The sequence below is a fragment of the Petaurus breviceps genome, unplaced genomic scaffold, assembly GCF_028583685.1.
Source record: "Petaurus breviceps papuanus isolate PSGF00001 unplaced genomic scaffold, PetGlider_PUasm1.0 174, whole genome shotgun sequence".
In the NCBI taxonomy this organism is placed as follows: domain Eukaryota; kingdom Metazoa; phylum Chordata; class Mammalia; order Diprotodontia; family Petauridae; genus Petaurus; species Petaurus breviceps.
Genome location: NW_027185761.1, coordinates 50,370,084 through 50,382,510, shown reverse-complemented (window position 1 = coordinate 50,382,510; position 12,427 = coordinate 50,370,084). Strand labels below are relative to the sequence as shown.

General features: G+C 48.1%; 1 protein-coding gene across 5 annotated transcripts in view; it reads right to left on the bottom strand.

Annotated features, from left to right (window-relative positions):
* Nucleotides 1–12,427, bottom strand: part of PRICKLE2 (prickle planar cell polarity protein 2) — a 351,792-nt gene that overhangs the window by 43,816 nt on the left and 295,549 nt on the right. For all 5 annotated transcript variants that reach the window (XM_069084179.1, XM_069084181.1, XM_069084178.1 and 2 more), the window contains 3 exons: nucleotides 12,017–12,220; nucleotides 11,415–11,601; nucleotides 2,842–3,708 (listed from right to left, as the gene is read on the bottom strand). In XM_069084179.1, coding sequence (XP_068940280.1) covers nucleotides 2,842–3,708; nucleotides 11,415–11,601; nucleotides 12,017–12,220 — 1,258 coding nt within the window. The remainder of the gene's footprint in view (nucleotides 1–2,841; nucleotides 3,709–11,414; nucleotides 11,602–12,016; nucleotides 12,221–12,427) is intronic.

Genomic DNA, 12,427 nt, shown 5'->3' with positions numbered 1-12,427 from the left:
TGGAGAACAATTTGTAACTATGCCCAGAGCTATAAAACTTTGATCCAAGCAATACTACTAAGTCTACTCCAAAGAGATAAAAAAGTGGGGGAAAGGACCCATATGTACAAAAATATTTGTAGCAAGTCTTTTTGTGTTAGCAAAGAATTGGAAATTGAATGGATGCTCAAGTAGGGAATGACTCAGTGAGTTGGGGCATGTGAGTGTGATGGAATGTTCTTGTGGTATCAGAAATGATGAGGAGGGTGGTTTCAGAAAAAACATGGCAAGACCTATGTGAATTGGAATAAAGTGAAGTAAGAAGAACAAGGAGATAACTGTGCACAGTAACAACAATGATGATCAACCATGAAAGACTTTACTATTCTGATCAATACAATGATCCAAGACAATTCTAAAGGACTTATGATGAAAGTGGTTAGATGGCACAGTAAACTGGGCCTGGAGTCAGGAAGACTCATCTTCCTGAGTTCGAATCTGACCTCAGACACTTCCTAGCTGTAGGACTCTGGGCAAGTCACTTAACCCTATTTACCTTAGTTTCCACATCTGTAAAATGAGCTGGAGAAGGCAATGGCAAACCACTCCAATATCTTTGCCAAGAAAACCCCAAATGGGGTCACAGAGAATGAAATGATGGAACAGCAGCAGTACGATGAAAAAATGCTATCTACCTCCAGAGAGGAAACTGAAGAATTTGGAATGAAAAAGTATAATTTCCTTTCCTTTCCTCTCCTCTCCTTTCCTTCCTTCCTTCCTTCTTCCCTTCCTTCCTCTTTCTCTTCCTCCCTTCCCTTCCCTTCCCTTCCCTTCCCTTCCCTTCCCTTCCCTTCCCTTCCCTCCCCTCCCCTCCCCTCCCCTTCCCTCCCCTTCCCTTCCCTTCCTTCCGGCTAATATGGAAATACGTTTTTCATGATTTCACATATATAATTAAATATCATTTTCTCACCTTCTCAGCGAATGGGGGATGGTTGGGAGGGAGATGGAGAATTTGTAATTCAAAATTTAAAAAGAAGAGGATATTAAAAATAAATAATAAATTTAAAAAGAACCATCATTCAATCAAGGAACAAGCATTAATTAAGTGTTTACTGTGTACTCAACACTAGGAATATAAGACAAGAATGACTGAGCTCCTTAATGACAGGATTAAATTCATTAAATTAAATTAACTGACAAGCACTTCCTGAGTGCCAGCTACTAGAGATAAAAAGACAAAAAGACAATACCTGCCCTCGAGGAGCTTACATTCTAATGGGGGTTAAAGGGAAAGGTTAAATAATAATAACTAACATTTATATGGCACCTACCATGTTCCAGATGCTGCCCTAAGTGCTTTACACTTATTATTTCTTTTAATCTTCACAGGTAGGTGCTAATTTTATCCTGATTTTATAGATGAGGGAACTGAGGCAGACAGGAGTGTCTGACTGTCTATGACACCATTTGGGATCTTCTTGGCAAAGTCACTGGGGTGGTTTGCCACTTCCTTCTCCAGCACATTTTACAAATCAGGAAACTGAGGCAAACTGACAGGTCACACAGCCAGAATGTGTTTGAGGACGGATTTGAACTTAGGCCTTCCTGACCCTGGGCCCGATGTTCTACCTACTGCAGTATTAGGAAAATTGCACTGCCCTAGCTGACAGGAATTAAAATCAGAATTTCAGAATTGGCAAGGTATTGAGTAGTACGGATAGACAGCACGTCTTGGAGCAAGGAAGCTGAGTTCAAATCCAGCCTCTGACACTTACTAGCTCTGTGAACCCTGGACAGGTCACCTAACCTCTCAGCTTCAGTTTCTCCACCTGTAATATGGGGATAATAACAGTACCAACTTCTTAGTATTGATCAAATGAGATTTACACATATGTAAAACATACTCCAAAATTTAAAGCAGTATATATTAGCTATTATTATTATTATTAATGATTAAATCTCCATCCTTGCTACTTCTAGTCGCTGTCCCTCGTTCTGCCATAAAGAACCAGTCTGATTCATCTTCTGTGTGACAGTCATCAGAGACTTTAAGACAACTATCATGTCTGTGCCCCCTCGAGCCTTGACTTCTCAAGCCCAAAGCCACCTGGATTCTGCTCCTGGCTTTGGCATTAACTTGCTATGGCCCCCTGAACTCCGGGCCTGACTAGGCCTGAGTTTGTTCATCTGTAAAATGAGGGCACTAATGTCTGCTTCCCTTCCCTAGAAATGGAAAGAAATCAAGAGATCTCAAATCTGGAACTGGATGGGCCCTTGGAGGTGGTCCCTTGTCCAGCCCCTTTATTTTCCACAGAAGGAAACTGAGGCTCAAGGAGATTAAGGCATAGTAAGCTTCAGAGGCACATACAGTTGGATGTAAAAGTAATTATACCAAAAAGAAAAAGTTCCAAGTGTGGAACAATGGGCAAGTAAGGTGTGAACTCCACTCAGGCCTGATGCTACCTCACTGCCCCTCTCCCTCTCCCTCCTCTGTGTTCTCCCCCAGGCAGACTCTTCTGCCTTGGCAGGCACAGTGTGTGTGTCTACGTGCTTCCACACACGCACACACCTGCAGACAGCAGAACTGGGGTGGTATCGAAGGATGCACTTTTTTTCTTATTCTTTGGGCTCACCTGTATGCCTCTTGCCTGGTAGAAGAATCACACATTCCCAACTCCCTAGGAGGATGCGTGTGTGTGGGAGTTGGTGGGGGTGCCTCAGGCTTTGGCTCACCTCCCCACACCCCCACCAGCCTCAGAAATGCGATGCCATAAGGGGACACAGCAAGGATGCCAAGCCAAGCCTTCAAGCCGGCAGCAGGTCTCTGCAGGATAGAGCCCAGCTCAGACCAACGTGGCTTACCTGTGGCGTTGGACAGCGCCAGCGACTCCATGGAACCCCGGGGGGTCTGCTCCGTAGGCGTGAGATCCTCAGTATACTTCATTGCACTGAGTGGATGGCGGGTGCGGCAGGGCTGGGAGGACATGCCGCCTTCCTCTTCCTCCTCCTCGTATTTGGGGACTTTGATATTTCCTCGGGTTTCGCTAAAGCTCTGGTTGGACATGTCGCTGTAGCTTTCTTGGGAGCGCAGCCTGGCCGGGTAATAGTCCTCCCGACATTCCTTCATGAAGCTGCCGCTGTGGCCCTTCATGGCCAGGGAGGAGCTCCTTTTGGGATTGCTGAAATGCTTGCCCCACATGTCGGGCTGCGCGGCGGCCACCTGAGCCGGGGTGTAGGAAGTCCTCATGTTGCACTGGCTGAGGAGCTGCATGGGGCTCTGGTTCGGGCTCTGTTCCATCTTATTCCCATAGTGGTACAGCTCGTCTCGGCTCCGCCAGATGTGCTCCCTGTTGAGGCTGGGCGTCTGGCTCGACAGGCTGAGCAGATCCATCTGCAGCGACAGCGGGTCCACGTCGGCCGAGAGCCGGTTGGAGGTCACCTGCAGTTGGCCGCACGGGTTCAGCAGGGACTCCTCAGCCTTGGCTTTGTTCTTACCGATTTTGGCGCTGCGCCGGGACTCCTTGGCCCGGGCGTTCTGAAACGCTGAGTCTGACGAGTCAGAGCCGTTGGGATCCTCTCCGGCGCTGCAGGCTCGGGAGCAGAAGATCTGGCCTTGCTTTGGCAGGAAGGGCCGCCCCAGGAGAGATTTCTTGCAGTGAGCACAGCAGAAGCAGGTTTCTGTGGCATGCCAGTGCTGGCCATCATAGGTCATCTGGCCTTGGTCGATGCCTGGGGGAGGACAAGGAGGGAGAAAGCATTAGTCTTCAGCCCCAGTACCCCATCTTAAAACCTGAAATTCCTTTGCTACCATTAACTGGCGCCAGCATGCTTTAGTTTAGTGGAAAGCACCCAGGCTCCGGAGTCAAAAGAGCTGGATTCGAATCTACTACCAGGGGACTTTAGAGGAGTCATTTAAATCCCATTGGGCTTCATTCCTCTTCCATAAAATAAGAGGCTTGGATTAGACGGCCTCAGGTCTTCTAACTCTAAATCTTTGTTCCTCTCACCTATGATGAGTCATAAAGTCAACGATGTACTCACCATATAAACTGTGGTTTCGTTTCATATCCATATAGTGTGACTCACTGATAATGTCCAAATCTGGCAGATGACAGGCTAAATGCTTTCTGTTTGAAGATTAGGCTAGCTAAATTCACACTGGCTAGGCTGAGCATCAGGTTAGCCCGAGCCCCAGGTTAGCCCGAGCATCAAGCTAGCCCGAGCAGCAGGTTAGCCCTGAGCAGCAGGCTAGCCCAAGCCCCAGGTTAGCCTGAGCAGCAGGCTAGCGCAAGCAGCAGGCTAGTCCGAGCCCCAGGTTAGCCCGAGCATCAGGCTAGCCCGAGCAGCAGGTTAGCCCGAGCAGCAGGTTAGCCCTGAGCAGCAGGCTAGCCCGAGCAGCAGGCTAGTCCTTACCACCATACAGACAGTCTACAAACAATAACAGCTAATAAGAGCTAACCTTTAAAAAGCACTTCCTATGTGCTGGGCACTGTGCTTTACAATTATGATCTCATCTGCTCTTCACAACAACACTACGAGGTAGGTAATAATAACAACAATAATAGCTAATGTTTCTATAGCTCTTACTATGTGCCAGGCACTGTGCTAAGCACTCTATAGCTCTTATCTCATTATATCTCATCCTCACAACACTAGGAGATCGGTGCTATTATTGTCTACATTTTTACAGATGAGGAAACTGAGACAAACAGGAGTTAAGTGACATGTCCAGGGTCATACAGTTGGTGTCTGAGGTCACACTTGAACTCATTTGTCAAGAAAACTCCAAAGGGGGTAATGAAGGCCAGACATGACAAATAACTGAACGACTTCCTGACTCCGGGTCAGAGTGCCATCTGCTGTACCATCCAGCTGCCCAAAGACACAAAGGTCATAGGCCAGAGACCGAGAGCTGAATGGGGCCTCAGAGGCTTCCTAATCCAATCCCTTCTCTTTACAAATGAGGAAGCTGGGGTCCAAGGAGGGGATTGTCTTTCCTGAGGTCACAAGGTCACAAGGGAGGACTTGGACCCAGATCCTGTGACTCCAGAGCCAGTGAGCTGTCCACTGGATTTCACAAAGCCTTGAAGCACTAGTCTCATGGGAGCCTCCACACCCAGCCCCTACTTTGCCCATATTAAACATGACTCATTTCCTTTAAGGAAAGATATCTTGGTGGAAGAATCTAGAGGAGTAAACTGGCTTGGTTGGTTGACTTTTCATTCCTCAAGCAGCCTATGGCATCATCACCAGGCCATCAACAAGAGCCCAAGGATGAGCCCCTGCCCTTGGGAAGACATCTGAGCCTAACCAAGAGTGAGAGCTTGGTCTGCTGATGGCCCTTGGGGACCATTTCTGCCGGACAGACCTGGCTATACATCCTTGGAAGGGGGGACTTACTTGAAAGGGTGGGAGAAAGAAGATGAGCCTGGAGGATCTGGGAGAGCAGAGAGAAAAGCAGAGAATGCAGCTGGAGCAGAAAGGATATTATTGGGCTAGAGGTTAAAAGACTCAGCCTTTCAGCTTCTACTGAGTGACTCTAGACGAGCTAATCTATCCCTCTGAGCCTCAGTGTCCATTTCTATAAAGTGGGGATAGTAATAACATCTCCAACTAACTAAGGTAACGGAAGGGTCCAAGAAAGGCTCTGCAAGATGTGGGATTTGAGGTGTCTTGAAGGATGCGGCACAAGTCAGGAGGAAGAGAATTCTGAACACGGGCCACTGCTGAAGCATAGGCTGGTGCTGGCCATGTCCTTGAAGAAATACTCTGTCACAAAAATTCATCCAAGTTACTTGGCCACTCCGTGCCTCAGTTTCCCCCTTTGTAAAATGAAGGGTTGCACTACAGGAATTGTAAGGTCCACCGGAGGTCTAATCAATGATCTCAAGAATGAAGATGCCCTTCATCCCCCAGCAGGTGACAAGGGGCTGTGGATGGGTCTTTATTTTTCAGAATGGGAGGACGAGCAGGAAAGTCATTTTCTTCATTAAGGTCTTAAAAACCTCTTTCTCAGCAGGTAGGAAATAATTCCAACCTATTTACTTGACTGACTCTCCTCGAAGCAGCTAACACCATTTTCTCAAGATCAACTTTTAATGATGCGGCAGTGGTAAACTGAGCAAGGAGGTGGCCAGTGAGATTCCCAGCAAAGCGGGGAAGAAACCCAGACAGCAGCTGCTCCATTGCCTTCCTGCTGTGCCTCTGCTCTGTGAGTCCCAGAGGAGCATGAGGAGACAGGCCCTGGATATGCTAACCCCCCATTTATGTCTTCCATAAACAATGTGGGGTATGTGTGGTCTCTGTTTATTTTTGAGTAGGGGGATTAGAGAATGTGGGGGGGTGATTGAGGGGGGCTCAGGGGTAGCAAGGAAAGAAGGTGAAAAGTTGGAAGGACAGCTCCCAAGGGAGGCAGCTCTGTGAGCTAACTCAGAGAAGAAGGCCACCCCTTGGAAGTTTCTGCACCTCTACTGTTGGCCTAGAACAGAATCTGAATCAAGACACCGTTCAGTATCCTTGCTCCTGGATAGGAACATATGATCTGGAACTAAGATCTCTATACCCTTCCCTGGAGAATCAGAAGATCCCACTACTTCCAACACTTGTAGACCAACGATCCTCTTTCCTCCCAACATTAACATCCCCAGAGTCGCTCATCAATTGATGGGGAAACTGAGGCACAGGGAAGGTATGAAATTTACATGAGTAGTGTTAGAGGAGGGATTCTAGGGGGTTCTATTTGTTCTCAGCATCACTGTATGTCCAGAGTCCTTTAGGAAGATTCCCCATCCGGGCCTACCCACCCTCCTACAGTATCAGAATTTCTCTGGTCTCCTTCTAGTTAAAATATACCCAGGTTATGTCTTATTCCCTTAAGCAAAGGGATAAGACTGAACCTGTGATTTCATTGTCTAAAGGAGACTCTCAGGTAAGGAAACCGCCATCTACCAATACAGGTCAACAGTCAGTGTTTGAAAGACATCTGTTCTCTTAGGGACTAAAGCTAATTCAGCTGGGTGGGATCAGGGAGTGGATGAAGGGGGGGGTGTCAGTGCCTGGTAGTGATTCCCATAGTTCCTGAACCTGGGGCAGGATTAGCATATTTATAAATGCTGTACAGTTCTTAAAGCAATGTAGAAACATGAGTTACTATTATTTGAAATTACAGTAACATCCATATTGTTTTTAGGGTTCCCAATGCACTCTGCATGCCTTACCTTACCCAACTCTTACTGCAGCTCTGTGGGGCTAATTAGGCTAATTAAGTAGGGGCACATTCTGATTCTCATTTTTACAGATGAGGGAAGTGAGTCAGCTCAGAGAGACAGTCATTTGCGCAAGATCACCTAGCTAGGAAGTGGAAGAACCAAGATTCAAATGTCTGGCTCTCTTTCCATGACCCCATTTTTAAAATGTTCTAGGTTGAAAGTAAAGTACCTCCCTCCCTTCACTGTAGAGATGGGGAGCTACAGATGTGGGGGACTAAGTAATGTACAAAGAATGGTAGACGTAGAGCTAGGAAAACCTGAATTCAAATTCAATCTCTGACATTTACCAGCTGTGTCACCCTGGGCAAGTAACTTAACCTTCCTTTGCCTTATCTCATTTGGTCCTCTAAACAATCCCAGGAAGGTGGGTGTTATTATTACCCTCATTTTAAAGATGAGGAAAACAGAGTTAAGTGACTTACCCAGGGTCCCACAGTCTGAGGCTGAATTTGAACTCAGGTCTTCCTGACTCCAGGTTTACCCAGAGTCTATACACCACATCACATACCTACAATCTTGAAATAATAAGATTGCAGACCGGAGCAAGAGGCAAACTATGAGAAAAATGCTCAATTTGGAGCTAGAAGACCTGAATTCGAATCCTGTTCTTCCCAGGTATTTGCTTTGAGACTGACCCTCCCAGCCCCCTCTCCCACTCCCCAGAGATGTAGCTCTGAGAACCCCCTAATCTTAGTAACTCAGGTCCTGTTTAGGCTAGGATCTTATATTTCACGTTTATCAAACTATCATTTTGGGGCACCCTCAGGCAGGCAGATACATCAAGGCTGGTGCTAGTCAGAGTTTGTGCAAAGGATGAGCCCAGGCCTCCCTGGAGCACTCAAGCATTCCCCAGAACTCTGCCACTACCCAAAGTCCTTCTGTTCTGAGAGCGGCTCCTTGGCCAGAAGATCTACTACTTCTTGAGTAAGAGGACTCCTGGACACGGTTTCCCCTTGTGCCCTCCCCCACCTCCCTCAGCATCAAATCTTTTCCCAGATTATTTCCCCAAACTCTTATTCCATCCCAGGCTGTAATTAGATTTCTGAGAATGAACTGGACCAATGATTTGGAATTGCAAGTGACCCTAAAGGCCATCTAGTGTAATCCCATCATTTTATAGGTGAGGAAACAGAGGTTAAGTAAATGACTCAAGGCCACATTGCTACTATGTGCCCAAGGGTGGATCCGAACCCAGGTCTCCTGGCTCCAAACCCAGTGCTTTCTGATGGAGAGGAAGGTTCTTCTTCAGCTCAAGGTGTCCCCATCATGTTTTTATGAGGCCAGAGGAGAAGAGGGGCCATAGTTTCTCTCTCCTGGGGAGACTAACAGAGACAGTTGGGCACTGACAAAGATGGCAGCTGGGGCCACAGAAGAGGCTTAAGGGGACGGGCAGCCAATGTATGGGAGCAGGGCTGAAAAAGCCATTCAGGCCACAGCATAAACGCCCCCAGCTTGGGATGCTCCTCTGACCCACTCTTGAACCCCACACATCTGGAAATGGGCCTGTCCCTTCCACATCCAGATCTGCCTTCTTTACAAGGCCTGTAAGCATTTTTCTGAGAATGCATGTGCCTACGGCTGCTTCATCCCTATGTCTGTTTATAGGACTGTTTACTCGGCCGGGTGCGGGGAAAGAAGCCCGTTTCCCTAGCAACCGGTCCCTGGTATGAGTATGTAGGGAGCTGCTGTATAAATATGGGATGTCTGGATAAGGGGGATCATTCGAAAAGCTCTGGGACTGTGTATAAGCCCAATTTTGCAAAGCACCACACTTTTACTGGGGGGAAGGAAAATTCTCTTCTGCAGCAAAGCCTGCATCTCCTTCACAGCAGAAGGTATTTTTAGCCTCCCCATCCAATGAAATTACAGGCAGCTGATGAGGACGACTGCACCTTTCCCATAAAACTTAGACCCTCCCCCCCTTTTTTATGGAAAAAGGAAGAGAGGGAGGGAGAGTCATACTGTGTTTGAAAGGACGGAAGGGAGCAAGGGATCCCATAAATCCAGCATCCTGGGGTCAGCCGGACCTCCTTCTGCAGCTGTGTGGTCATGCTTTCCCTCTCCAGACATGCTGGTGGGGGATGGGGGATAGGGGGAGCTGGCCCTTCTTATGCCCCATCGATAATTCCCATTGCTGAAGAAGAAGTCAGTTGCTATCATTCCACATAATAACCTAAGCTCTTAGGTTCATGGACTTAGAGGTCAAGCTAGTCTATTCTTCCCACTGTATAGCTGAAGAAACTGAGGTTCATAGAGGCAAAGGGACAGTGGATCATAGGTTTCTAGATTGAGAGCTGGAAAGGATTTTGGAACTTGATCAAGTCTAGTCCTCTCACGTTGCACAAGAGGACACCAAGGCCCACAGCATGTACCTATTTTTTTTTTCTTTCTATAGAGCTAAAATGAGTTAGGTGCACAGATTTTGAGCTGGAAGGGCCTTAGAGGCCATCTGGTTCATCCCCTAGAAATTGGGGACAGGAGGAGACATTTTATGTAAAAGATGAGGAACCTAGATCTGAAACCAAAGGCCATCTGCTTTAAGCCCCTCATTTCACAGATGTGGGAAGTGGGGCCCAGAGAGGTCGTGACTTGTCAAAGATCCCCAGAGAGTCTAGAAACAAAGAGAAGATTCACTAGAAAAGCAAATCTTCATTGGAGCCCTCCCTCCAACATGCCATGATTCAGCTCCCCCTTGATAATCCTCCCTGGGCAGCAGTATCTTCATCTGTAAAATAGAAGCATTGGCCTAGACAGCCTTTGAGAGCCCTCACATCTAAGATCTGAACGTCTGCTCAAGATTCTCCCTTAGGATGCTTCCTTCTCCCCCGCCCCCCCACTCTTCCCACAAGGAAAACACATGCACCCTCCTGAGAAGCCCTGGCTCCCACTGCTGCTATTGTCATTTAGGGCAAGATGCTTTGGAAGAGTGAGGATTTCTCCCCTCCTCTTTCTGGGGAGGGGGAAGAGTAGAATTAGGTCAATTTGTACAGAGGCAGATCAGTGTGGGAGAGGATGCTTTGGAGTGTGAGTATTCTCCAGGGCAAGCGTCTTTAACATCAGGGCTGAGAAAAGGCACAGACCAGGGGAGAGACCAATCCTTTGAGCAGCAGGTGCTGAATGACTAAGTAGTCCCCAGGCACCCTGTTGGGCACAGACAGAGCTGCTGATCTTTATCAGTCTCCGTGTCTGACCCCTGGGCCCCCCACCCCCACCCCCAGAAAATAAAAGCTCCCAGGATTAGTCACCAGATGAACAAACCCCTTCTGATGACACGGGGAACTTGACAACAAAGAACCCTCTTCTCTGCCCAGATGAATTTTCTCCCTTATCATGATGACTCCTAAGTGGGTCTAAACGGCTGGCACACTATCTTCCCATCTACTTCCTTCAGGTAAAAAACTGGCAGAGACTAACAGACTTCCTGGAGGTGCCAAAGCAGCACACTGAGGCCATGCTGAAAGCAGCCTCTGTCCCACCCAGCCCCAGTCCCCTCCTAGGCCTTCCAGAGGCTCTCCTGAGCTGACCTCTGGGCAGTGAGGGCCCTGGAGGAAGCCCCTTGTCTTCTGGCTACAGGACCGGGATCTGTGGCCAACTGTCATTTTCCAAAGGGTGTGGGGGTCAGAGGGTCATTGCTGAAGTGGACCTGGGAGGCCATCCAGGCCAAGCCTCTGTTTTAATGACTTTGTACACATTTGTTTTTATTCACTTTATATTTACTCTGTGTGTGTGTGTGTGTGTGTACACACACACAGAGTAAAAATATATAGAATATAGTATACATATATTACAGATATAGTCTAGATATGCAGTATACATATGTGTGTATGGATGGATGGATAATTTCTGAGCATGATAGAACCATTGATTTAGAGCCACAAAGGACCTTCAAGGCATTCTCTGTCTCTCTCTCCACACACACACACTACATCTTTACATGTATTTGTTCTCTCCCCTATTAGAATGTAAGCTCTTTTAGAGTAGAGAAGGTTTAACCGTTGGGACTTGCATCCCCAACATTTCCTGGGGCAGGGAGTGAATGGAGGTGAGATTTGAGTTTTCCCCTCTCCTACGTCACCTTCATGTCGCTGGCCCCCGCCCCCCACACGCTGAGGCCCACACAGCTTGAAGGGGGCCCTCCCTTGGTGGGTGGTGGGGCATGGGCCTTACCTATGTGCTGGGCACAGGCATCGCAGTACTCTGCGTACAGGGACTCGAAGCAGCGGCAGCAGTACGGTCTCCCCTCCTTCATGATGTAGCGTTGACCACCCAGCACCGCTTCACACTCAAAACAGCAGAAATGCTTCATGTGCCAATGCCGGCCCTCGGCCTCTGTGCATTCATCCGCGAAGATGATCTGGGGGATGGGAGGGAACCAAGTCAGTCTTATCTGTAAGGAATGTCAGCATGCGTGGAGGGAAGCAATGTGACCCTGGGCAAGTCGCTTAACCCCATTTGCCTCAGTTTCCTCATCTGTAAAATGAGCTGGAGAAGGATATGGCAAACCCCTCCAGGATCTCTGCCAAGAAAACCCCACACGGGTTTTGAGGAGGATGCTCCCAGAGAGATATTTTGGTCACTGGGATGGGTGGGATGCATGATTAACATTTTTGTTTAAAAAAAAAAGATGGCAGGGTCCCCTAGATTTCCTAACTATGAAAGCTCCCTGTAGCCAGGCATCTACAAAGTGTGAGGATGACTGGCCAAGGTGACCCAAATCTGGGCTCCACCAGCCAGAGGAAGGTTCCAGGACTGGAAGGGCCCATGCTTACCTCGTCACAGGCTGCACAGCGAGGTTTCAGGCACTCAGCGTGGTGCCTGCCACAGTACATCTTCCCATCTTGGTAGAAATAGATCAGGTCCACCAGGAGCTCATTACAAACCGTGCACATGAAGCAGGAGGGGTGCCAACATACCCCATGCCCGGCTCTGGATGCAAACACAGCAATGTCACCTCCATTAATCTGGCCTCCACACTGCAGGAGAGAGGAAGAGGAGTGCTGGGTGAGAAGGTCGTCTACTGTCTCCAAGAAGCCCTGATAGCCACTGGGACTGGTGGGGCAGGGAATCCTCTCCCTAGAGAAGGAAGGCCTCCTTTTGGGCAGATTAAGGTACAATTAACAGACTTCAGAGAATTTTAGCTTGGTTTCCACTGTACGTGTACAAATTTTGGTACACACTGG